General features: G+C 35.0%; 1 protein-coding gene across 1 annotated transcript in view; it reads left to right on the top strand.

The window, feature by feature from the left end:
- Positions 1–24,125, top strand: part of LOC136038963 (blood vessel epicardial substance-A-like) — a 106,524-nt gene that overhangs the window by 30,379 nt on the left and 52,020 nt on the right. The window contains exons 2-4 of the mRNA XM_065722484.1: positions 2,243–2,801; positions 5,088–5,202; positions 20,976–21,087. Of these exons, the coding sequence (XP_065578556.1) occupies positions 2,254–2,801; positions 5,088–5,202; positions 20,976–21,087 (775 nt within the window). The 5' untranslated portion in view covers positions 2,243–2,253. The remainder of the gene's footprint in view (positions 1–2,242; positions 2,802–5,087; positions 5,203–20,975; positions 21,088–24,125) is intronic.

The raw sequence follows: 24,125 nt of genomic DNA on the forward strand, positions 1-24,125 counted from the left end.
TTAAAGTTATAAAAGTAAAACATTAAAAAGTTTTTTCAGTAATTTATGGAGTTCTTTACTTTTCTTTAAAAAACTTATTCTATGGAAAAAATGTTTTTTAAATTAATTTTCTAATAGATCCATCAAGTGAATTTTCACACAAACATTGGACTTATAAACTTAGTGAAGCCCAACCCTACTTAACAAAAGGTAGCAGCATAATCATCAATTGCTTTTCCTGGCCTGAAGGTCATTGAGACGGAGATCAGCACCGCCTCTTCGGACCCTAAGGGTCTTGTGCCGCATCCTTTACTTTACCTTTTTTTTATTAGCATAAGACAGTTTGTCTGATTTTAGAAACTGAAAAGTTGGGATTACTCCAAAAGCGGTGTGATATTGATGGAACAATGAAATCGAATTCAATCCATCTGAAGACCTTAATTAAAAAAAAAAAATATTTTCCCCGAGAAAGACAGTAGCGTATGAACGTCTGTTTTTTGCTCTTCTTTGATTTTTGCGGGAGATTGTACTGCACACAGCTAGTGACCGTAAGAAATCGGGAAATTGGTCTTTAAAGTAGAACTTGAGTCCAAGTGCTTTTTCACTAACAAAAGATATTATATCCCATCCTTACGATGTGTTCAACGATTTTGACCAGAATACCACTAAAATACGAAAAATTTGTTTTAATGTACTTAATTGTGCGCTAACGTTTACCGTGGAGGTCAGAGATTTTGCAAGGGCAGGAGGGTTGAAGCTACAAAATGCGCGCATGTTTACAAATAAACTTTAAATGACAATATAAAAATGCCCTTATGGCTCTAGTAAGTCTACTCTAATACACAGTTGGCTTTATATAATTAGTTTTCACATGATATGTACAAGGAAGCATTACAGAGAACGGAATAAATAAATAAGTTTTTTTTATGTTTATTGGGAGCTGACCCTATTTAATTTAACTTGTCACTTTGAGAGTGCGTTCCATGAGAAGCCTCATTGGTTTGAATTACCTAATTTTTGAATATTAATTAAAGCATTTAATGAGACGGGTATAGCAAATTGATACAGGTAGAGCAAATTGAAAATGAGTGAGGCCGATCTTGGACCTTCTGTGTGTTTTTGCTTCAAAATAAGATGATGGCAGCTTCTCATGAGACTTTCAGATGAGACTTTCAATCATAAATCATTTTCTATTACCTCAAAATATTGCTGATTTTGATAGTCTGGTTACCGTGAAAACAAAATGTCAATCAAAATTTGCCTGACTGCTGAATAATTGCAAGGACACATTTTCAAAAAAGGGACCCTTTTCCAAATTTTGAAAAACAGCCTGCTTGTTTTTGATTACTTTTCAAATGTTCACTAGTTTCAAATTTTGAACTTAACCGCCAAATCGATCAGCATATGTAATAGACAACGATCAGAAAGTTTTTTTAGAGTTCGGAGTTTATTCACCAATAAACACTTTTTGGAATCACAATGCTCTTATTCCCCCTCGAAAGGCTCCATGGCCTAGAATACAAGGGGGATAAGAACAATATAATATAAGCAACCACCAAAAAAAAGAAGAAAGTTCCATCGCCAAATAACATAATTATAAAATTAAAAAGAGACCATAACTGAGGCCTGGGGTCAAAGCGTAGAGAAGATCACCATATATAATGAAATTCTACATTCAGGGGACATCAGTTCCAAAGAGGAAAAAAACAAAATACAATTATGTTTGATTCTTAACTAGATGGTCCTTAAGTATCCTTTTAAAAGTCCCAAACGAGTGGTATCCGTTTGGTTTGTCATTTGTACCGATAGTTTATGGTTCCAGAGCCACTGCTGGTCGTTTTTTTTTTTTTTTTTTTTTTTTTTTTTTTTTTTTTTTTTTTTTTTTTTTTTTTTTTTTTTTAACCAAGCACCAATTTAACACAAGAACAAAGTGTTGGTCAAAAACGCTGATCAAGAAGGACGTTGCAAAATACCTACAACACGAAAATATTTTAACTTCGCCTTGGCTTGTTTAGTACGTTCTTTTGACTATATTCTTCTAGCACCCCAAATGTATGGAAGTTGTCCCAAATCTTGAATGACGACAAAGTAAAAAAAAGACAAAAAAAACCTTTTGCAAACAAAGCCTAATACATGGTGAAGTAATAACATAAGCAATAGCGAGCATAATACTGTCGTTAGCTATGAAACCAGTTCTTGAGCTTTGCATAGACTTAGGTTATTCTTCGTTTATGTTGATATTTTGATAGTTCATTCCTTCCAGGTACGTATGACATGGATAATAGTAGCACCGGTGTAGCAGGTCCCCTTTACAACGACTCTGGCGGACTCCTCGCAAACGGAACTGTGTCAGTAATTGGAAACAAATCCTTGACAAACTTCAATTGCCGAGAATGGGAGGAAGCCCAAAATGTAGTGTTTCAAATAGCAAATTTTTTTTATGCATGTGCCTTTGTCATTCCACATACCTTTAAGTGTTCCATACTGTTGACTAGAACTTTTCTCTGTGCTGGGTTTACAATGGCTGTATTATGGGGGGCTCTTTATGTCTGCGCCTTAGATATATTAGCATGGAATACTATGTTTGTGATAATAAACTTTGGACATGTAGTGTACTGTATATGGAAGTTCTGTCCACCATACTTGAACAAGGAGGAAAGAGGATTTTATACAACCATTTTCTCTTCACTGAAAGTATCAAAAAGAGATTTCAAGCTTCTAGTGATGAATGCAGTGACAAAGAAGCTAGACGTTGGGTCCTCATTTGTTGCTGAGTCGAATGTGCCTTCCGAAGACGGGCTGTGCATGCTAATTACAGGCTCGTAAGTATACCAACTTCCTAGTTTTATATGTATGGGCGCATTACTTATATGATGGTGACTTATATGATGGAACACTCCGAGGAGGAAATATGGTTTGCATTATGGGGCTTGTCAATGACCTCGTGTGAAATCGACATTTCTCTGGAGAAAATGTATTCTGGCAAAAGATGCTAGATCACCGTCCTGCCGCAATTACTTACGCGCGTTAGTTTAGTCCAGCTGAATTTAATTATAAATTTGGATTTAATTTAAAAAAAAAGCTGATTTCAAACCGATGTTTACGCTAGTTTTTATCTTAGAGGGTCTTTGAGTAACTCACTTTCATTGATGTTCGAGACTGGTACTTTCTTCCGGTAAGACTGACCATGCTGTAAATATCCCACTTAGATCTGCAGCATTAACAATATATATGATATGATATGACGTCCAGCCAATTTCTTCGAATGAAAATGAGTTTCAATGCATCAATAGGCATTAACTACCAATTGTTAACAGCAAATGAGACAGCGAGTATCCTCAAAATTACCCACTTTTCCATTGGAAACTTGAATACATGTGTCTACAGATAAATTTTCTTAGAAACACCTCTAAAGGAAATGTGATAACTGTCTCTTGCCGTAATATTCTTCAGAATTCACCTGTTGTGTCGAAGATATCAACATTCATAAACTGTCTAATAAATTGAAAAAAATTGAAAAAACAGTAATTTCTTAAATGCTGAGATAATCCCAATTTTATGATACTGGCTATCAGATAACAAAGGGGCTTTATACACTTATATACCAATTTTTTATAAAAAATTCTTTTAAATCCTTTCAGTCAGAATTCTCCTCGTCTCTCGTACTTTTTGATCTGCGTGTCCCCGAGATCAAGATCTCTCACAAAAACACTTTAAAAAAATATTATTCATTATATGAGTATTTTAATTTAGCCTGCTGCATTTGGTTGATTTTACGCACAATATTACTAGAAACCATCATATTAAAAATAAAATTGGAATACTACGAAGTACTGAACAGCCTAGCATCCAAAGGGAACTAAGTCACCCTGATGTGGGTCCCAGGGCACTCTGGGATAAAGGGTAATGAGATGTCAGATGAAGCAGCTAAGGCTGGGACATAAATGAGATATTATGGTCCAGAACCTTTCATCTTACTTTCTTAGAGTTACAGGAAGGCGTTAGCGAGGGGTCGGAGCAATGAGAGAGCGGAAAAAATTGGCACAGGAAGGTGAGGTGTAAGAAAACGAAGGAATTATTTCTGTAGTTCAACTCCGCACCGATGAAACATTTTCTACGACTGAAAAGGTCCAAGACAAGAATCGATTCAGAAGCCCTAACAGGATTTAGAAGTTTCGGGAAACATCTTGCCCGAATAGGGAGGGGTGGTCTCCATTATGCCACAAAGCGACGGATTTCCCGGCATTGTTAGAAAAAGTATCAGAAATTATAAAAAAATGTTTTTCTGACTGAAATTAAGGAGTCGTATTAAAACTTAAACGGACAGAAATTACTCCGTATATAAGGAGAATTGCCTCCTCCTCAATACCTCGTCATTTACACTTAAGTTAGACTTTTGTCCAAATTCTTTCAGAACGACTTCTGAAATGCAAAGGCCGTTTCGTTAGAATAAAAAGCTTTCTTAAAATAGAAAAGAAATATTAGAATGAAGAGCGAGGGGTAGCTCAGATCATGTGCGGAATAATTTCTGTTCGTTTCAAGTTTTAATACTGCGCCTTCAATTCAGTATACTACTTGATAGCTTGATCAAACGAACTTTTCGGAAAGAGTTCGCACGTCACAAATTTGGAATATTTGTAAAGGATATGCTGCATCTTCTGTGAAAAAGCCCGCTTATCGTCTACACGTGCGCGCCTTTAGAAAGAAAACACTACGCCTGTCCAACCCTTTATTTGCTTCTAATTAATTAGTTTATGAATTAATTCTTGCCTTGGCAGGTACGCCGATTGGAGGGAAGAAGTGCGAAATCGCTTCAGCCTAGAGTTTTTCCTCCTTCCCTTCTTAGAAATACGCTTTTTTTCTTATTTTTACTGAAAAATATCTTTTTTTGCTATTTCCAATGAAAAAAAACAACAACAAACTTCCCCTCCTTTAGAGTTTGAAAAGCATATTCTCCCTCTCCCACCCCCCTACAATATTGTAAATTGCCATCCCTTTTTTAGGTATTTTAGTTTTATACAGCTTCTGTTTTTCCATTTGTTAAAAATAATGTGTTTTTTTATTCAGTTTTTGTTTATCAACAAATTTACCAACTTTTTCCGTTTCAGGTTAGCAGCCGCTTGTAAAAACGTAATTCTACATGAAATAAAACCTTTTGAATTCATCAATTCTCTAGAATGGGAAGTACAGATTCAAAACTCGTGTCCTCCGAGTGTTTCTCAGGTAAGTAAGTCGGAGCTTTAATTGAGTTTATACTGAATGTAAGATTTTAATAAAAAAGAGCATGAGAAAATAGAGAATATACATTGAGAAACTGTTGAGACCTACTATACTTTTACAAAAATTCTAGTTTTTAATTGGAATCGACACGGATTTTCAAACAAAAATAGTAGTTCGAATTATGGCTTCCCCAAAAAGATCTTTAAAATTTGAGAAAAGAACAAAAACGGTCCACACCCCTAGATTTTGAAAACTATCTTTTTTGTATCTTCATTAGAATATACAAAAATCCTTCCCCCCTCGACTAACATTTTTTTGAGTTGGAACCCCTTCCAAAATTTCTTGAAAAATGACGGCAAATAGAAATAACCTGATTTCATTGTAGAAAACCCTAAACTGGAGACTTGAATTTTCCCACCTAAACAGTAAGAAAATCCTATTTTTGCATGGACAACATTGACATGTCACTTTTTTCTACATTTTCCCTGGGAGTGATGATCATATCGAACCAGCGGTCATAAAATATTGAAATACGGCTCACTCGAACGGGAATTGCAATGCATAATGCCCTTGAAAAGTAGCAAAAGAGACAGCGCTACAACAAAATGCGTTCTCTGCCATCTTTTTCACAAGACATCAATTTTTGGCAGAAGAGGACCAAAAGGCCGGGCTTCTGTAATAAATGATGAACTCATATACTGTGTACTCTTCCGTAATTTTTTAGCTAGTTTTCAGTTGCGATCAATTTTTAGCCGGCAGGTTATCATTCATAGTATTAGCCAATTTTTTGTCAGGACTCTCACCCATAGTTGAGTTTATTGTCCGGTTTGAAAAATTCGTAGGAATTGATTCGTAGTCAAACTCTCAAGAACAAAGGTAATTATAACCGGACAAGGACTATCCTGTCCCATTTCATGCTGTTGTCCTGGAAACGAAGAGGTTTCAGGTTGGCTGAAAGGAAAAAAAATGAATGGCTTTCATTTCCTGAAAGGGGCGGTTTTGTAAGCATTGCATCCTCTTTGCATGTGATCAAACTAGAAGAAGATCGTATCAAAAATTAAGGCAACTTATTTAAGAACTTTACATTAGCTATGAAATTGCTCTGGAAGACATTTCCAACCACCGTTCAAACTCCTACTATAAAGCTGCCGTTGTTTGTGGGGATAGTTATCTGGTAGGAGTCCATGGGCAGCAGTCCTCTATAGTCGAAGGACTGAACTCACAGAGAAGTATGGAAATGAATGTTAACAGGAAACAGGATAGTCTGATTATAGAAAAAACGATAACAAGAAGATGAATGGCATTGCATGTCAACAGAGACTCGGAGAAACTGACCCTCGAGGAACCTCTGAGAGAGCCTCTAAAGTTTAGAAGCCTTACTTGGCTGTCACATAAAAGATGATGCCGACAGATATTTTTGAGAAAAGTGTGGGCAATGCCAAGTATTGCAGCCAAGAATCCATAATGAACTAGTCAATATTTGTGGTCAGCTAATAACTGCAAAGACAGATGATCTAGCAAAATTGGCTTGATATAATTCACAAACTTAGCCAACGAGACAACCAAAATGTCAAGATAGGACAGGATGACTCTAAAGCTCCGATTTTTAGTCAACGAAACGCGGGACTTATTCAAATAGGGGAGGAATTTACTGAGTTTGTAGCCATTGAAGATCTACCAGATGTCTCGGTCAATTTGTCCTGAGGATTGAGAAATTTGGTCTTGAGATGAAACTATGAAACTGTTCAGGGGTCAAAGATATGAAGGAGCTGCAGACATGAGTGCGGAGGTTATATTTTAATTTCTAACAAACATATGCTATCTGAACATGTCCACTGTGTCTCCCACTCCTTAAACTGTTTTGAAAGATTCGAGCAATATTCCTAAAATTAAGCACTGTGAGATGGTTATTCGTGAAACTAAACTTTTTTCACTTTAGCGGTAAAGGAAGCGCCCTCCTAAGAACAGGTACTCCACTTAATTTGAAAGGCCTGCATAAAATTCGGCAGGTTGAAAGACAAGATGCACAAATAAATTGAAGAAGTTATTTGCTTCTTCGTTTAAGACTCTAGATGAATTAAGATGAATTTAATGACGCTGTCAAAATCCAGGCGTCCGCTAAACAGCATCTTGAACTATGGACTCTGTAATAACCCTAGCTGCGATGATTTTCTTTGGTATACTTTAAGTTTGCCAAGTCTACAGCAGTCGGAAAACTTAGGCATTGCTCTCCGTATCCAATACGTTAAAAGTATAAAAGAGACACCAGAAGGTGGGCAAAATATACCAAAAATTAGCCAAAGTTTCATGGAAGTAGTGACGATTGCTCAAAACTAGAATTCATGATTTCCATGCCACAAAGGAGAAATCCTGATGATATGACCCTCCATTTCTTCGACTGAAAAGCAAATTGGACTTTATTATCGCTCTTCCTTCTTCATCCAATATGTAGAAACAACTCGCAAAACGCTTGGATCTTTATTTACAAAGTTCTGTCCTAAAATGCCTCAACAGTATTTTTTAAATTTTGAAGTCAAAGAGGCTAGTCTGCATATTTTAAACTTGAAAAAGCTGTTTGACTTCAATCTAGCATACACTGATCCAGGTATAAAGACTGTGCTTTAGCTATTGTGAGCCAGCAGCAGAAAGTAACTCCCAGTCTTTTGCCTGAGACAGCAGGAGAGTGCTTGGTGAAGTGCGATCGTGGTCTGTTTTCCCACGTCCATACGCTACTGCATATTTATTTGTGCGTCTTCGTTCACGTCTAAATCCTCCATGTTTAGAGAGGCTATTTTATTCGTTAAGATGGCTAAAAATCTATCTTCCAAGTTGCATGGGTGAAGACTGACTTCGGATTTTTCAATATTTTTTGGAAAGTAGCTTTGTCAGTGAAAGAGACTACATAGGCACTCACTCTAAGCTCTTGTCAAAGGCTAGATTGTGCAGTATTGGGCGAGTCTCTGTTTCTTTTTTTGTGTGTGTTTGTAAGTGCCCTTTAAACCTTCTTTTTCTGCAATTTTTTTACCACCACCCCTCCTTTCGCGAAAATTATGAGAACGCGCCTGTCAACCACGTTTGAAGTTTTGGTTTCCTTTTTAACAAAAATTCTAAGTTTTAGTACACCTGGCTCGATTCGAATGCAATGATATGTCTTTGTAAGTAGTTTTTACAAGTCTCGAAAAATTCAAGACATAGACTTTATTTTTTTTACAGTTACCTCCATTCTTTACATTGATTTTTAATCCAAAAACATCAACTACGAGGACATTTATAGCCTAGGACAAGTTTCCAATTGAATTATTGCTTAAGCTTCCAACATTTTTTTTTTTTTTACTTTGATCTGTTCTTACATGTTCATTCCTACTCCTAAAGCCCGGTGTTTTTAAAGCGTCTGCCTATTCGCTCTTTCTAGATTCACTTTATATTATGGAACATTTCGCTTGGCTGACAATTTTCTCCTCATGTAAAATAATTCTATAGCCGTTCTTTGTCTTCAGGGGAATGATCATCAATCAGAATCTCTACTCTGCAACTTCGAGACACTTTTGTAAAGCCTCACTTTATGAAAAAGGGATAACGCTTATAAGTTATCTGAAACATTCAGGAAATTATGCAGCTGTCATAAATATGCCTACCAAAATCTTTCAGAACAAGATTCCCTTTATTTCATGCTTTTGACAAGTGATTAAATTTTAAAGTAATTTATATCATTTTTGGGTACTTGTTAAATATCCCGAAAACACTCAAGAAGTTCGATATGTGTGATCTGAGAAAGAATGGTTTGTCTTTTGCATTCGGTTATAATTAGCTTAGTCTCAATAAGAAAAACTACGATGTAAGTATATATTAATTAAATATTTAATATATAGAGGCGGTTAGGTATTTAACATAATGCGTTCTGGGCGGCCTGCTTTCCATAATTTCTTCCGTAGTTGCTATAATATTGTTAATAAAATATTATATCCATCATATTTTCCTGTATTTCATTATAATTAACCTAACTAATCATTATGAATAACCTTATGTCCCTTCAAGAACGTTTTCAGGATAACAAACAATTACCCTTTTTTTTTTATCAAATTTAACTTGAGCAATAGAAAAAAGGATTTGGCAAATTTATCGTTGTGTCCAACCCAAGGTGGGGGGGGGGGGCACATCTAACTTTTGGATAAGGCTTTAAAAAAATACAAAATTATGTTTTTAAGCTTTTTGCAAAAATCAAGTCACTAACATTTGAAAATATGGTAAGTTACAACAAATAAACAAAAAAGAAAATGTTGCCAGGAATAATTGGTTTTATCCCTTTTATTTCTAGTTATACCATTTCATGCAGTCTCCGTCTTAGAAAAACATCGGCTGACGTTCAATTATCCTCACTTTTTGATAATGTTTTTAAAAAGAGCGAAACTTAAGTTTTTAAGCTTTGTGCAAAAATATTTTCTTATGATTAGGACAGCTAAAAAAATACATAAATGTTGATGTGCGGCATAATAATAGGTGTCATCTATTTTACATTACATAAAACCATTTATAGTATTTTTGCGCCTGAGGTACAACCCAAACCTTTATCCCCAATACATGCAAAAATTAGATAAACACCACAGCTCATAGTCAGAAAAAGGATGGTACACATGCTTTGGTTTTGTGTTTTGCGATTTGATCTACTTAGATTCTCACTCATCTTTGAAAGAAATTTTTGAACGAAATTTTCTTCCTTGTGTTTATAGTTTTTCTTATTTGATATTTTTTACTTGGATTATCTTAGTGTATAGGTCATATGGAGTACTCTTTTCACTCTTTTTTTTTCTCTCTCTGTTCTCTCTTTTTCTTCACTCTCTTTTCTCTTTTTGTTGTCTGTTTTTCGATCTCTTTTTTCCCTCTCTTGTCTCTTTTTTCTCTCTCTGTTGTCTGTTTTTCATTCTCTTATCTCCCTCTGTTGTCTTTTTTCACTCTCTTTTTTCTCTCTGTTCTCTTTTTTATTGCCACTCGTCAACTCTTTTAAGTGTCAGCGTTCTTGCCTATCTGACCATTCGTCGTTTAGTTAAAACCGTATAATTACGCCACTAACATAGTAACGAAGGGTAAGAGACAAGAAAATCAAAAGACTTTTTTTTTTTCATTTAACTTCTTTTTCTTCTTCCGCGAAATGAGTAAATATCCGTGCGTAACGGTGCGTTAAAAATACAATCTAGGAAATTCTTAATATAATAGTTTCTACAACATTTGTGGTAAAAAGAATGTTTATTCATATCAAACACCCAATCTTATATATATATATATATATATATATATATATATATCAATGTAGGGAGGATCGGTGGACGCTCTTCTAATCCTAACATATTCAAATATGCAAAAAAAGAGATAATTCCAAGTGAAAGTTGATGCACCTGTAGTTGCGGCCCTTCCCATATGAGAGTTCCTTACCTCCCCTAATTAAAACCTGAAATGGCTTCTCTGTTAAGCAGTTTGAGTTAATATTAAAAGCTCCAAATATAACGGTTGGATATTTGTAACGAAAGAGGCTTACCGTCGCTCAACTTTTTTATGTCTAGGCTGTTTAGTGTCATAGTTACCGTCGCGGTTGCAGCAAAGGACAAACCACGGCCTATAGTAACCAATAGTTAAAAAACACGGTAAAAAAACAACAGCTGGAAAGTAGGAAAAGATTCTGATATTAGTATCCACATAGGCATTTTAAAGGGTGCCCTATCCCTTCGAATCCTAGCCCTTTTTTTTAAACTTCTTAGAGATGCAGGTACATGTTATTTAATAGAAAATATTTTCTTCGAGATGCAGGAGTTAATTTTGTAATAGGGAATGCTTTCTAAGTGATACAGGTGTTAATAACTTAATTGGGAAGGCTTTCTAAACAATGCATATGTTAATTACCCAATAGTTTCTTTGAGTATTAAAAAACCTTCAGGGGTCACGGGAAATCATGATTTCTTTGGTTGTTACGTAATAGGGTTTGGGTGTCACCTAATACAGAGTGTTTTTTCCTAAGAAACCTACGAGAGCCGGGTAAAAACCTTCAGGGAGCCGCAGCAAAATCAGGATTTCTTTTGATGTTACATAATAGGTTTTGTCTTGTTATGGAAATGTAACACAAAATAGAGTGTTTTTTCTTTGGTTGTCTCGCAATAGGGACTGTTTACTTTTAGTTGTTACGTAAAAGAGAGTGTTTTTCTTTGAATGTTATGTAACAGGAAATGCTTTCTAAGATATACAGGTGCTTGTTCCGTACTAGGACTTGTTAAAGCCCGCTAGTCAAGCAGCGAATCCCCAGTTGTAACTAAGGGGGGAAAATACAATGCGGTTACGTAATAACGGTGCACACGTGGGATGTGACGCAATCTTGCGTGACTTAATAGATTTACTGGGGGTGACGTAATCTTACGTGACTTAGTGGAGTTATTGGGGATGACGTAATGGCAGCGTACACGTGGAGTGTTATGTAATGAATGCGCACACAAGGGTGTTACATAATACTATAAGTGATTTTTTCTTCAGGATTTCACTTTTTTTTCTTTCAAGGTTTATTTTTGAGATTTCATTTTCCCTTATGAAGTCTTTTTTCAGGGAACCCTTATAATCCAAAGTTTTTTCCACATTAGGATTAGACTGGAATTCTCCCTCAATAAAATGGAGCGCTAGACAGGTGGACTATGAAAGCCTTTCCATTATTATTCAAGGAATACGTTCTACATGATAACCTTTCGCACGTATGGAAAAATCGCTGTTCTCCTTCTATAACAATTAAATGATTCGCATGTTTCAAACCCTTCCCACATGAGATCGCAAAAGCAACCCAATACTGTTGATTTTTGCTCGATGATACGCACCTGCATGTTCCAGTATTACTAATTTTCTAAAGTAACCTAGACAAGTCAATTTAGTTATTGAATCAATGAGATATTAAATAGCAATGGATTTAGATATGCCATTGCATAAATGATTGCGTTTTGAAGATTCATCCTGGTACAAGAAATGTAAGGAATGATGGCTTTTATGCCTACAAATTGTATTAATACAAACAAATTTACAAGTATTATTAAAACACAGAGAAAGCCAATTAAAACACAACAAAAGAAAAACAAAACGTGAAAAAGCCTATAAAGGAAAAAGTGTGAGAAAAAAACCCATGAATTAAAGAAAGGTGGAAACCCTAGCAACCATTATCAGGGGGTGGGTTGTTATTAGAGATACATTTTAGCTATAATAAGAGGTATTTCTAAGAGGTCTTAATCAAGATGCGTCATTTTATCGCTCTATTGGATACACATACACGAAAAAAGACATATTTTTGCATGCGGTTGTTTCTGAGAGGTTTTTAATGAAAATGCAACGTTTCTCGTAGCCAAGATTCTGAATATTTTGCGCCACCGTGACATTATGTGGCTAGCTCATCCTAGCAAGTAGTTTTAGAGGGGGAGGGTTGTTATTAGAGGTAAAGTTTTACTTACGCTTTATTTCATGTTTTATAAGTTTATTTACAGTTTCGATGTATCAACATAAGACGAATGTTTTGATGCTTGAAATTCAGCCTCTTCCATCTAAGATACTAAATTTTTTGAGTTCACACGTTTTATTTACGTTTTAGTTCAAGTTTTTCAAGTTTATTTACTGTTTTAATGTATCAACGTAAGACCACTGTTTTGATATCTGAAATTCAGCTTTCTCAAAATTTTGAAGTTCACCAGTTTTATTTACGCTTTACTTCACGTTTTACAAATTTATTTACGGTTTTATTGCATGTACGTAAAACAACTGTTTTAATGCCTGAAATTCAGCTTTTCCTCCTAGCATAAAATTTTTGAAGTTCGAACGTTTTATTTTTGTTTTAGTTCACGTTTTATAAGTTTAGTTACGGTTATAATGTATCAACGTAAGACAACCGTTTTGATAACTGAAATTTAGCTTTCTCCGTCTAAGTTATTAAATTTTTGAAGTTTACACGCTGTATTTACGCTTCCGCTGTTCAAATAAAGATAATGGTCATTTTTAGTTTATAAAGTTACTCGCTTGGGAAAAAAAGGTTGGAAAAAACATAGGTGTGAGAATGAGTGCCAGATGGTGTCGTGCGTCATCTGTAGTTTGCACAGTGGCGGTGGCAGCAAAATGGGAGGTGGGCTGCTATAACTAGAATCGTTGGATCTAAAGACTATTTTTATCATGAAAATATCTGAAAAGTGCCTTTGAAATGATGAGGGTGTCCGAAGGTGCTATATGCCATCCATAATTTGCCACGGGGGCACGAATTGCCTTGCAATAACATGTTATACAGCTTAAAGTTAATCTGGGAGGTGTTAAAAGAATTTTTTCGATAGAGGGGGATTTAAATCGGCAAAAGAGTAAATAAAACACGTGAACTGCAAAAGTTTAATTTCTTAGATGGAAAATTCTGAAATTAAGGTATCAAAATAGTCGTCCTACATTGATACATTAAATCGTAAATAAACTTGTAAAACTTAAAATAAAGCGTAAATAAAACGCACAAACATCAAAAATTTGTAACTTAGCTGGAAAAAACTGATTTTAAAGTATCAAAGCAGTCGTCTAACGTTGATACATAAAAACGTAAATAAACTTATAAAGCGTGAACTAAAGCGTAAATAAAATATTTCTTTAAAAAAATTTAAGATCTTAAATGGAAAAAGCTGAATTTTAGGTATCAAAACAATCGTCTTACATTGATACATTAAAGTGGTAAATAAACTTGTAAAATGTTAACTATAGCGTAACTAAAACGTGTGAATTTCAAAAATTTAATACCTTAGATGGAAATAGCTCAATTCCAGGTATCAAAACAGTCGTCTTACGTTGATACATAAAAACGGTAAATAAACTCGTAAAACGTGAAATAAAGAGTAAATAAAACGCATTAATTTCGAAAACTTAAGTGTCTTAGGCGGAAAAAGCTGCATTACTGGTATCAAAATGGTCGTCTTATGTTGGTACTTTAAAACCATAAATAAACTTGTAAAACCTGAAGTAAAGTGTAAATAAAATGTGTGAACTTGGAAAGTGTAATACCTTAGATGGAAAAAGCTGAGTTTCACGTATCAGAACAGTTGTCTTACGTTGATACATTAAAACAGCATATACTTATAAAACGTGAACTAAAGCTTAAATAAAACATGTGAATTTCAAAAATGTAATACCTTAAATAGAAAAAACTGAATGTCAGGTATCAAAACAGTGATCTTACATTGATACATTTAAACCATAAATAAGGCTGTAAAGCGTGAGTGAAAGGAGAAATAAAATGTTTGAACTTGAAACAATTAATGTCTTAAATGGAAAAAGCTGAATTTCAGGTATCAAAACAGTCGTCTTACGTTGATACATTAAAACAGTAAATAAACTTGTTAAGTGTAAACTACAAAGTAAATAAAACGTAAGTATTTCAAAAATTTGATACCATAGATATAAAACAGCTGAATTTCAGGTATCAGGACAGTCGTCTTACGTCGGTACATTAAAAACTCAAATAAACTTGTAAAGCTTGAACTAAAATGTAAATAAAACGTGAGAACTTCAGAAATTTAATGCCTTAGATGAAAAAAGCTGAATTTCATATATTAAAACAGCTGGTTTAATATCTGAACACTGTTATCCTAGATGGAAAAAACTGAATCACAAACAATCGTCTTACGTTGATACATTAATTCCATAAATAAACTTGTAAAACATGAACTAAAGCCCAAATAAAACGTTTAAATTTCAGAAATTTAATAGCTTATATGGAAAACAATGAATTTAAGGTATTAAAACTGTTGTCTGACGTTGATACACTAAAAAGGATAAATAAATTAGTAAAACGTGAACTATACGGTAAATAAAACGAGTGAATTTCAAAACTTAAATACCTTAGATGGAAAAAGCTTAATTTATGGTATTAAAACAGTCGTCTTACGTTGATACATTTAAACCGTCAATAAACTTGTAAATCGTGAACTAAAACATACATAAAAAGGATGAACTTCAAAAAAATTTAGTATCTTAGATGAGAAAAGCTGAATTTCAGGTGTCAAAACAGTCGCCTTACGTTGATATATTAAAACCATAAAAAAATTATAAAACGTGAACTGAAACGTAAATGCAACGTGTGAACATCAAAAATTTAATACCTTAGATGGAAGACTGAATTTCAGGTATCAAAACTGTCGTTTTACATTGCGTTACATTTACATTTTTCACAGCATGAACGAAAAGATAAATAAAACTGTTAACTTTGAAAATTTACTACCTTAGATGGAAAAAGCTGAATTCCAGGTATCAAAACAGTCGTCTTGCGTTGATACATTAAAACCGTAAATGAACATGTAAAGCGTGAACTAAAACGTAAATAAAACGCGTGAATTTTAAAAATTTAATAACGTAGACGGACAAAGCTGAATTTCAAAAGATCATCTTAATTTGATACATTAATGCAGTAAATAAAATTGTAAAACGTGAACTAAAACGTAAATGCAACGTGTGAACTTCAAATATTTATTACCTTACATGGAAAAAGCAGAATGTCAGGCATCAAAACAGTCGTCTTAAGTTAACACATTAAAATGGTAAATAAACGCTTAAAACGTACTACGGCGTAAATAAAACATGTGAATTTCAAAAATTTAATACGTTGGATGGAAAAAGCTAAATTACAGGTATAAAAATATTCGTCTTATTTTGGTACATTTAAAACATAAATAAACTTGTAAATCGTGAATTAAAACATATATAAAAAGTCTAAACTTCAAAAATTTAATATAATTTAAACTGTAAATTAACTTATAAAATATGAACTAAAGTGCTAATAAAATATTATCGCTAATAACAACATTCCCTTGTGGGATTTCTTGCTAGAGCGGACTGGCCACATATTGTCATGGTGGTATGAAATGTTCATAGTCTTGGTTCAAAGAAACGAGGCATGTTTGCTAAAACCTCTCAGAAATACTTCAGACCTTAGATCCTCCTGTTCCTCAAAAGGCGCCTAGGGAATCTACAAGCAGCAACCAGTCATCCTTCATAAGCGCCGCAGTAAGAATATCTTCCCATGTCGGTTAAAGGGAATCATTTATATTTCGCAGGTCCGTCTGATAGCTGTGCCTGAGTGTATTGCGCGGCCTACCTTTTCTTCTTCTTCCTTCAGGTTGTCTTTAGAGCGTCGTTTTTGGGATTCGGGGGTTCATCCATACGAAGTACATGTTCCAGATATTTCCACCGACGTGTCCTAATGAAAACTATCACTATGGATTGCCTGGTCATCCGTCTCACCTTCTCATTAGAGATTTTTTGTGGCCAATGGATGTTTAATATTCTTTGGAGACTTGCATTCTTGAAAGCTCGAATTCGAACTTCAAAAATTTAACATAATTTAAACTGTAAATAAACTTATAAAATATGAACTAAAGTGCTAATAAAATTTTATCGCTAATAACAACATTCCCTTGTGGGATTTCTTGCTAGAGCGGACTGGCCACATATTGTCATGGTGGTATGAAATGTTCATAGTCTTGGTTCAAAGAAACGAGGCATGTTTGCTAAAACCTCTCAGAAATACTTCAGAACTTAGATCCTCCTGTTCCTCAAAAGGCGCCTAGGGAATCTACAAGCAGCCACCAGCCATCCTTCATGTGCGCCGCAGTAAGAATATCTTCCCATGTCGGTTAAAGGGAATCATTTATATTTCGCAGGTCCGTCTGTTAGCTGTGCCTGAGTGTATTGCGCGGCCTACCTTTTCTTCTTCTTCCTTCAAGTTGTCTTTAGAGCGTCGTTTTTGGGATTCGGGGGTTCATCCATACGAAGTACATGTTCCAGATATTTCCACCGACGTGTCCTAATGAAAACTGTCACTATGGATTGCCTGGTCATCCGTCTCACCTTCTCATTAGAGATTTTTTGTGGCCAATGGATGTTTAATATTCTTTGGAGACTTGCATTCTTGAAAGCTCGAATTCACCTTTCTTGTTTGTAATTCAGATGCCAGGCTTCAGAAGCATAAAATAGGACGGGGATCACGTTGCTATTGAATAGACAGAGTGTGAGCCGGAGGGAGAAACTATGCGATCTCCGAACCAGTTTCAGTCTACTGAATGTACCGGAGGCCTGCTCGATCCGGCATGAAATATCTTTCTTAGTAGAATCCGTATTTATCACTGTGCTGCGAAGGTATTTAAAATTTAGAACCTGCTCAATGTCATGGTTATCGCACCTCAGGAATGAGGTGGATCCGCTACTGACATACTTTTTGTTTTATCAGCGTTGATTCTTACTCCCATTTGTTGGCCTCTGTCACGTACAGCTTCTAGTAATTCTTTTAGTCTTTCTTTACAGGACTCAATGAGCGTGATATCGTCGGCAAAGTCTAAATCATCACTTTGGTGTTCTTCGTTTAATTGTATACTTCCGGTGCCACACGGAGCAGATGGTTAATGGCTAGAGTAAACAGGAGAGGTGACAAGACACATCCTTGAATAACACTAGAAAGGACAAGAAAGCATCTTGTCCTTCTTTCTGTCGTTTTAACATTCAGAGTCTTCCTTTAGAGCAATTATGAGGGCTATCAATTTATCAGGGATCCCATAAAAGTTTAGTAGTTTCCATAGTCTCACGATGTAGCGAGTCAGAGGCCTTTTCAAAGTCTATAAGTGCCATGTATAATTTGCTTTTCCACCCTCGGCTAACATCTATTAGTACTCTTAGGGTGAGGATCAAATTGGTACATGAACGTCCTGGTCTAAAGCGATGTTGCTCTTCTCTCAAGTACTTGTTAAGTGGACTCTGTATTCTTTGGAGGATAATAAGTGCAACAAGTGTACTAGGTATAAATGACAGACTAATGCCTCTCCAATTCCCTGGTAGTGTCTCATTACTTTTTTTGAAGAGGTTTGTGAGTGTGCTGTTTCCAATCTGTTGGTACTTTTTGTGTCATCCATAATTTTTGGAATAAGAGCAGCCATATAAACATGCATGAACTGATTGATGCCTTTATCAACTCCACCGTGATATGGTCTTCGCCTGGTGCCTTGCCGTTTTTTAATTTCTTTTTTACTGTCAGTAATTTGCCACGAGTCAGGGGCTTTGTATTGATGTCAAGCTTTAGGAAAGCATATCAGCTTTCTTTTCGTTTATAAGTTTATCAGGTGGTAGTCTGTTAAAAAGCTTTTCAAAATGGTTGACCCATGTCTCATCAACAGCCGTTCGCTCGGTGATGAGAACGTAAAATGTGTTTTTTTTGCAGGTTCGTGTAATTGAGCAATAGAAATGCATTTATGCATTTCTTTACATTTTCATTAAAACCTCTTATAAATACCTCTTAATATGGTTTAATTTTATCTTTAATGACAACCCACCCCCTTCAAACAGTTGCTAGGGTTCCCACCTTTCTTGAATTCATGGTTCTTTTTGCTCGTGTTTTATCTGTTTAAACGTGATTCACACTTTTTCGTTTGTTGTTTTTGAATTGCCTTTTTCTGTGTTTTAATAATGCTTGTAAATTTATTTTTATTAATAAATTTGTATGCACAAAAGTCATCATTCTTTACATTTCTTGTTCCAGAACGAATCTTCAATATTTAGTCAGTTGTGCAATGAAATATCTAAAGCCAATGTTATGTAACATCCCATTGGTTCAATAGTTAAATTAACCTTTTTATGTAACTTCCGAAAATTAATAACACTGTAACATGCAGGTGTAGTTAATAGAGTAAAAATCAATAGTTTTGGGATGCTTGTGTGCTCTCATGTGGAAAGGCTTGGAAACATGTGAATCGTTTAATAGTTCTAGAAGGCGGGCAGGGATTTTTCCGTGCGTGGATTTTTTGTTACCATGTAGAAAGTATTGCTCAAATAATAATAATGTAAAGGCTTTCATAGTCCACATGTCTAACGTTTCATTCCGTTGAGAAATCCTGTGTGAATCCTAATGCGGACAAAAAATTTTAGATTATAATAGTTCACTGAAAAAAAAATGTCAGGAAAGAAAATGAAATCTCGAAAAAACACCTTGAAAGAAAATGAAGTCAAGAAGAAAAAATACCTTAAAAGAAAAAATAAAATCCTGAAGAAAATGAAATCCTAAAGAAAAAATTTCTTAAAGTATTATGTAACAATTGTCTATGCAGCACCATTACATAACACCCCTTGAATCACCATCAAGCAGTTGGGGTCATCAAGTCATGGCTAACTGTAGAAAAAGCCAATACACATAGTCCGATTGAGTGAGAGACAAATCTGGCATAAGCATTCATTAGGATTGTGTAAAAATTATGTCAGTTCATTTGCTGATAGATACGCTTATCCATTATTCGTCCATTCGTCATTCCTAGGGTAGAACAAAAGGCAGAACTCACAGTCGAACAAGTGAAACCTAAGCGTAATAGGCTTGGCCGTTTGTACTCTAAAAGTGGAATATCGTGTCATAGGATTGACAAATGACCAACCTCTCCTCAGGACTTATAGGCGAACAGTGAAACCTATTGAAACTTGTTTAGATTGCAAAGGTTCGCTGAAAAACGGAAGGAAAGAAAATTAAATCTAAAAAAACACATTGAAAAAAAATGAAGGCCCAAAGAAAAAAACACCTTGAAACAAAAAATTAAATCCCAAGGAAAAAATCTTTTAAAATATTACGTAACACCCTTGTGTACACCGTCATAACGAAATGCCTCATGTGTGCGCTATCATTACGTCATTTCCAATAAATCTACCAAGTCATGCAGTATTGCATCACATCCCTCGTCTGCATCGTCATTACGTAACAGCCACGTACGTGACCCCTCAGTTACAACTGGAGACTCCCCGCTTGACTAGCGGGCTCTAAAAAGTACTATCACGTAAAAATCCCGTGCACCTCTTAGAAAACATTCCTTATTGCTTAACAACCAAAATTCAATAAACCCTATGCCGTAAGTAACACCTGTATCTCGAAGAAAACACTCCGTATTGCGTAATTAACACCTGCATATCAAAGAAAACATTCCCTATCACGCGAAAAGCAAAGAAAAATACTCCCTATTATGTAGCAACCAAAAGTGAACAATCCTTATTGCATGATAACCAAAGAAAAAACACTCTCTATTATGTAACATTTGTATTAACTAATCAAAGCCTATTACGTAACATCCAAAGAAATTCTGAATTGGTGGGGCCTCCTGAAGGTTTTTTTAGCCCTCGTAGGTTTTTTAAGGAAACACTCTCTCTATGAGGTAACACTCAAACCATATTACGTAACAGCCAAAGAAATCAGTGTTTGGGGGACCCCTGAAGACTTTTTAAACACCCAAAGAAATTATTAGGTAATGAACACATGTATCGTTTAAAAGCCCTCCCAATTATACAATTAACACCTGCATCTTGAAGAAATTATTCCCTGTTACGTAAAATGCACCTGCGTCTTGAAGAACTTTAAAAAAACTGTCGGGGCTGGGATTCGAAGAAATAAGGTACCCTTTAAAGTGACTATGGGGATGCTACCGATATTTAGCTGATTCAGGGGGGTAACTATTCTCTAAGTTAGTTTTAATAGACAAATTTTATTTTGAAATTAAAAATAAGGGAATTTCAAAAAATCCGCACAAACCCCTAAAAATAGCATCGGATCGAAACAAAAAGTATACCATTGGAATTGCCCTGGCTGATAATTCTACACAAGTAGCTTACAGTCCCCAGACTTTAAAAACAAGGAAAAGCACTTTTTTGTATTGGTAGCACTGATGTGTTCTCTTTTTTCCATTTTTTTCTCCTTTAAACTAAAAATACAAAAAGGCTTTCTGTTTTAGGTTACAATATTTGCAACTGAAGAGTCTAGTTATCTGTTTTGGTCTCAAAATTTCTTAAATGGCCTTTCTTTATTAAACCCACCTCTATATTTTGTTCTACACTGTCTAACAGGTAAGTCTGTTTATTCCAATATCCTCTAGTTTCAGTCAATCAGTTAATAAGTAATTGATTAATTATCAACTGATTATTTATGAGCTGAAGAAATTCTTGGTAAATTGGGTTACTTTGCTACATAAAATAGTTGAAATTCATCCTAAAGTTTATAAAAGAAATTCGTCTGGAAGAGTTTCGAAGAGTACCTTAAACCTCGACACTAATCTTTTTGGTTAATTTTTCTATTTGGAAGTCTCCTGGTGGAGGAATTGGGAGTTTTACTTGCTGTTGTGCCACTTCAAAACGCCTTCTTTCATTATATTTGTTTCTTTTTTCCTAGATGATAGTATTAAGCCCTAATTATAGTAAGTTGAAAGGTAGACTTGTTAGACCCTAAAATTTTAAATGTTTCGCCTTTAATGATTAAACTAGAAACGCATTGCTCTGATTACAATTTATGTCTCGAATATTAATTTTTGGCACAGAAATGCCAAATCTGTGTACGTAAGACGTATAACAAAAATGATTTAAACTTTTAAAATTGCTTTAGAACGGTGAAAAGCCTGGAATGATTACCTGAAACAGCATAATAGATATTCTTGCAAATGAATGATTGGTAACCTAGTAGAGAGAAGCAAAGGTCACTGCTCGATGAAACCTTCCTGTAAATGCTTCTCCCTTACCTCCGCACAAACTATCAAATATTTGTAGTAAAGTGAGGAATTTAATTAAGGTCAAATCTAAAGATTTTCCACTAATTCAACTGAATAAATCGCATTCATTAACCAGAAAATAGAACTTTTCATTTTATTCAGCCAGAACTTATCAATTTACTTGCTTGTTTTGGAAAATCAAATCAAGTCGTTTGCTTTTTCAGTAATGCTAAATCAGGCTGAGAATAAAATACAATAAGAATTATTCGGCGTTAAAGCCGTTCTCAAAAATCTGATCAGCAGTGAAATAAACAATAAAAAAAAATCGCCCGATAAGGGACTTGAACCCTTGACCTTAGGATTAAAAGTCCCACGCTCTACCGACTGAGCTAACCGGGCATTAACAGATGAATGAGGCTTATGATTGTTGATAAAAATGAGATTTAAAATGAAGTGATGGACATCACTGCTACGTAATATGAGGGAAGGGTGGCTGGGTTAAACCATGTAACACATATGAAGTATTCTCTATTGCGTTTCATGGTGAAAACGAAAACGTCACTTCATTCGCCTGTTTATGCTCTTTCCAGTCCAAATATAGCCTACTAACTACTTCCTTGACAAAATTTTATTTTGAGCTCTCAAAGGGTCCCTTATAGTGAAACCATGTTTCATATTATTTACAAGAAGAAAATGGTTGCCAAAACTTCTGATAACTATTATAAACAAAAATGAATACTTACTTATCTAATTCCTAAAGAAAATTTCTAGGCTACTTAGTAACTGAGTCACAAGGTATGCATAATTAGGCCACTATAAATAATTGCATTATTATTTTCGAACAATGCAAATCTTTCTTTCCCACCAATTGATTAGCATATGCTGTAAAATAATAAGGGAAAGAGTTGTGTCATGTGAAACTATAGTTTTGATATGTATATGTAGCGAACTTTATGTTTATTCATCAGAGGAAGGGGGGAGGGTAAAGGGAAGAAATAACTTTTAGGAACGAGATAAATGTTTATGATTGTTTAAAGTGGTTTTTTAAAGGTCACTTTAAAGGTTTCTTCATGAGTTAAAATTAAAATTTGCAAAGGACACAAATAATATTTTAGGAAAGAGATGTCAAGACTCATCGAGTAGGGTGTTCACCTTCTACAATCAAATCAATGGAAAAACCGATATATTTACCAACCACACATTCCATTGCTCTTAGAAAACCAGAATAAGACAGCAAATGACGATTTATAGCGTGGCACAAATGGCATCTTTGAAATTGAATTTAATGCCAGACATGGGGCTGACAATGTGTTTTCTAGCTTTGCCTCCACTTGTTCCCAACCAACAAAGCATAAAACGCTAATTTTAGAGTCCCTCCCTTGCATGAACGGAACCTGTAAAAGCAGACGTTTTAGTAGAAAGCAGAATTCGACTTACAATAGCATCAGAGGTTCCATCACTACTGACAAAGTTGTTCATTGAACCAAGTTCACTGATATTTTTCTCTTTGGGGGGGGGGGCACTGAAGCTGCTGAAGATTTATGTTTTGTTGACGGCAAATTATTATATTATATTTAAGAATTAACGACACTTCTTGACTACTAAGGTCCCTGCGTCGGCCCTGCAGTGCATGACGGCAAATTCGTTTAAGGCGAAAGTCCATTTTAATAATTTTGCGTTTAATAATCTTATTGTAATTAGTTTTTGTGATTTTTGGGGTTCAGTAGTGATTTCAATTACTGAGTTGCATTTAATAGCCTTTATTTAAGCCTATCAAATTAGCTATTTGCTTGTTGTGCGTCACAGCTAAAAAAAAAAAAAAAAAAAAAGCTGCAACTTGTTCTTTTCTAGATAGAAAATTCTAGATATTTTCTAGATAGAAATAGTTTAAAGTCAGCTGCAGTCTGAGTTTTCACAGCCGTGAATTTATGAATGTTTACATGGATTTTTTTACCCCTGCCATGGATATTGGGACTTTCATGTTTAACCATGGATACACTGACAAATTTTGTGTGTGAAATCATGGATTTTTCCAAGGGATCGCGAGGTTTACTTTTTTCATACCGGATAACTTGCCGTCACACTGAAACAGCAGAAACTATTCTTGTGCGGGCAGAAATAGATTCATTTGGTATCACAGATGGCTTCGCCAGCGCAATGAAGAAAAGCGGGGAATTAAAAACTCTAAAGTTTCAGTCCGACATGGGATTTCTTTCTTCTATGTCTAAAACAATAACAAGAAATATGTCCCTGCTATTGCCCCCACTAAGGTAAATTGGAAATTTTCTGTATAGGAGATTAAAGTCTTGTCTAGTAATATCACCAAAAGCTCGCTCTGGCGAATTTTCAAGTTTTTGTTTTGTTTTGAGTCTTTCAGTGTTTAGACTAACCTGTACTAACTAG

This window comes from Artemia franciscana, chromosome 2 (genome assembly GCF_032884065.1).
Source record: "Artemia franciscana chromosome 2, ASM3288406v1, whole genome shotgun sequence".
Taxonomy (NCBI): domain Eukaryota; kingdom Metazoa; phylum Arthropoda; class Branchiopoda; order Anostraca; family Artemiidae; genus Artemia; species Artemia franciscana.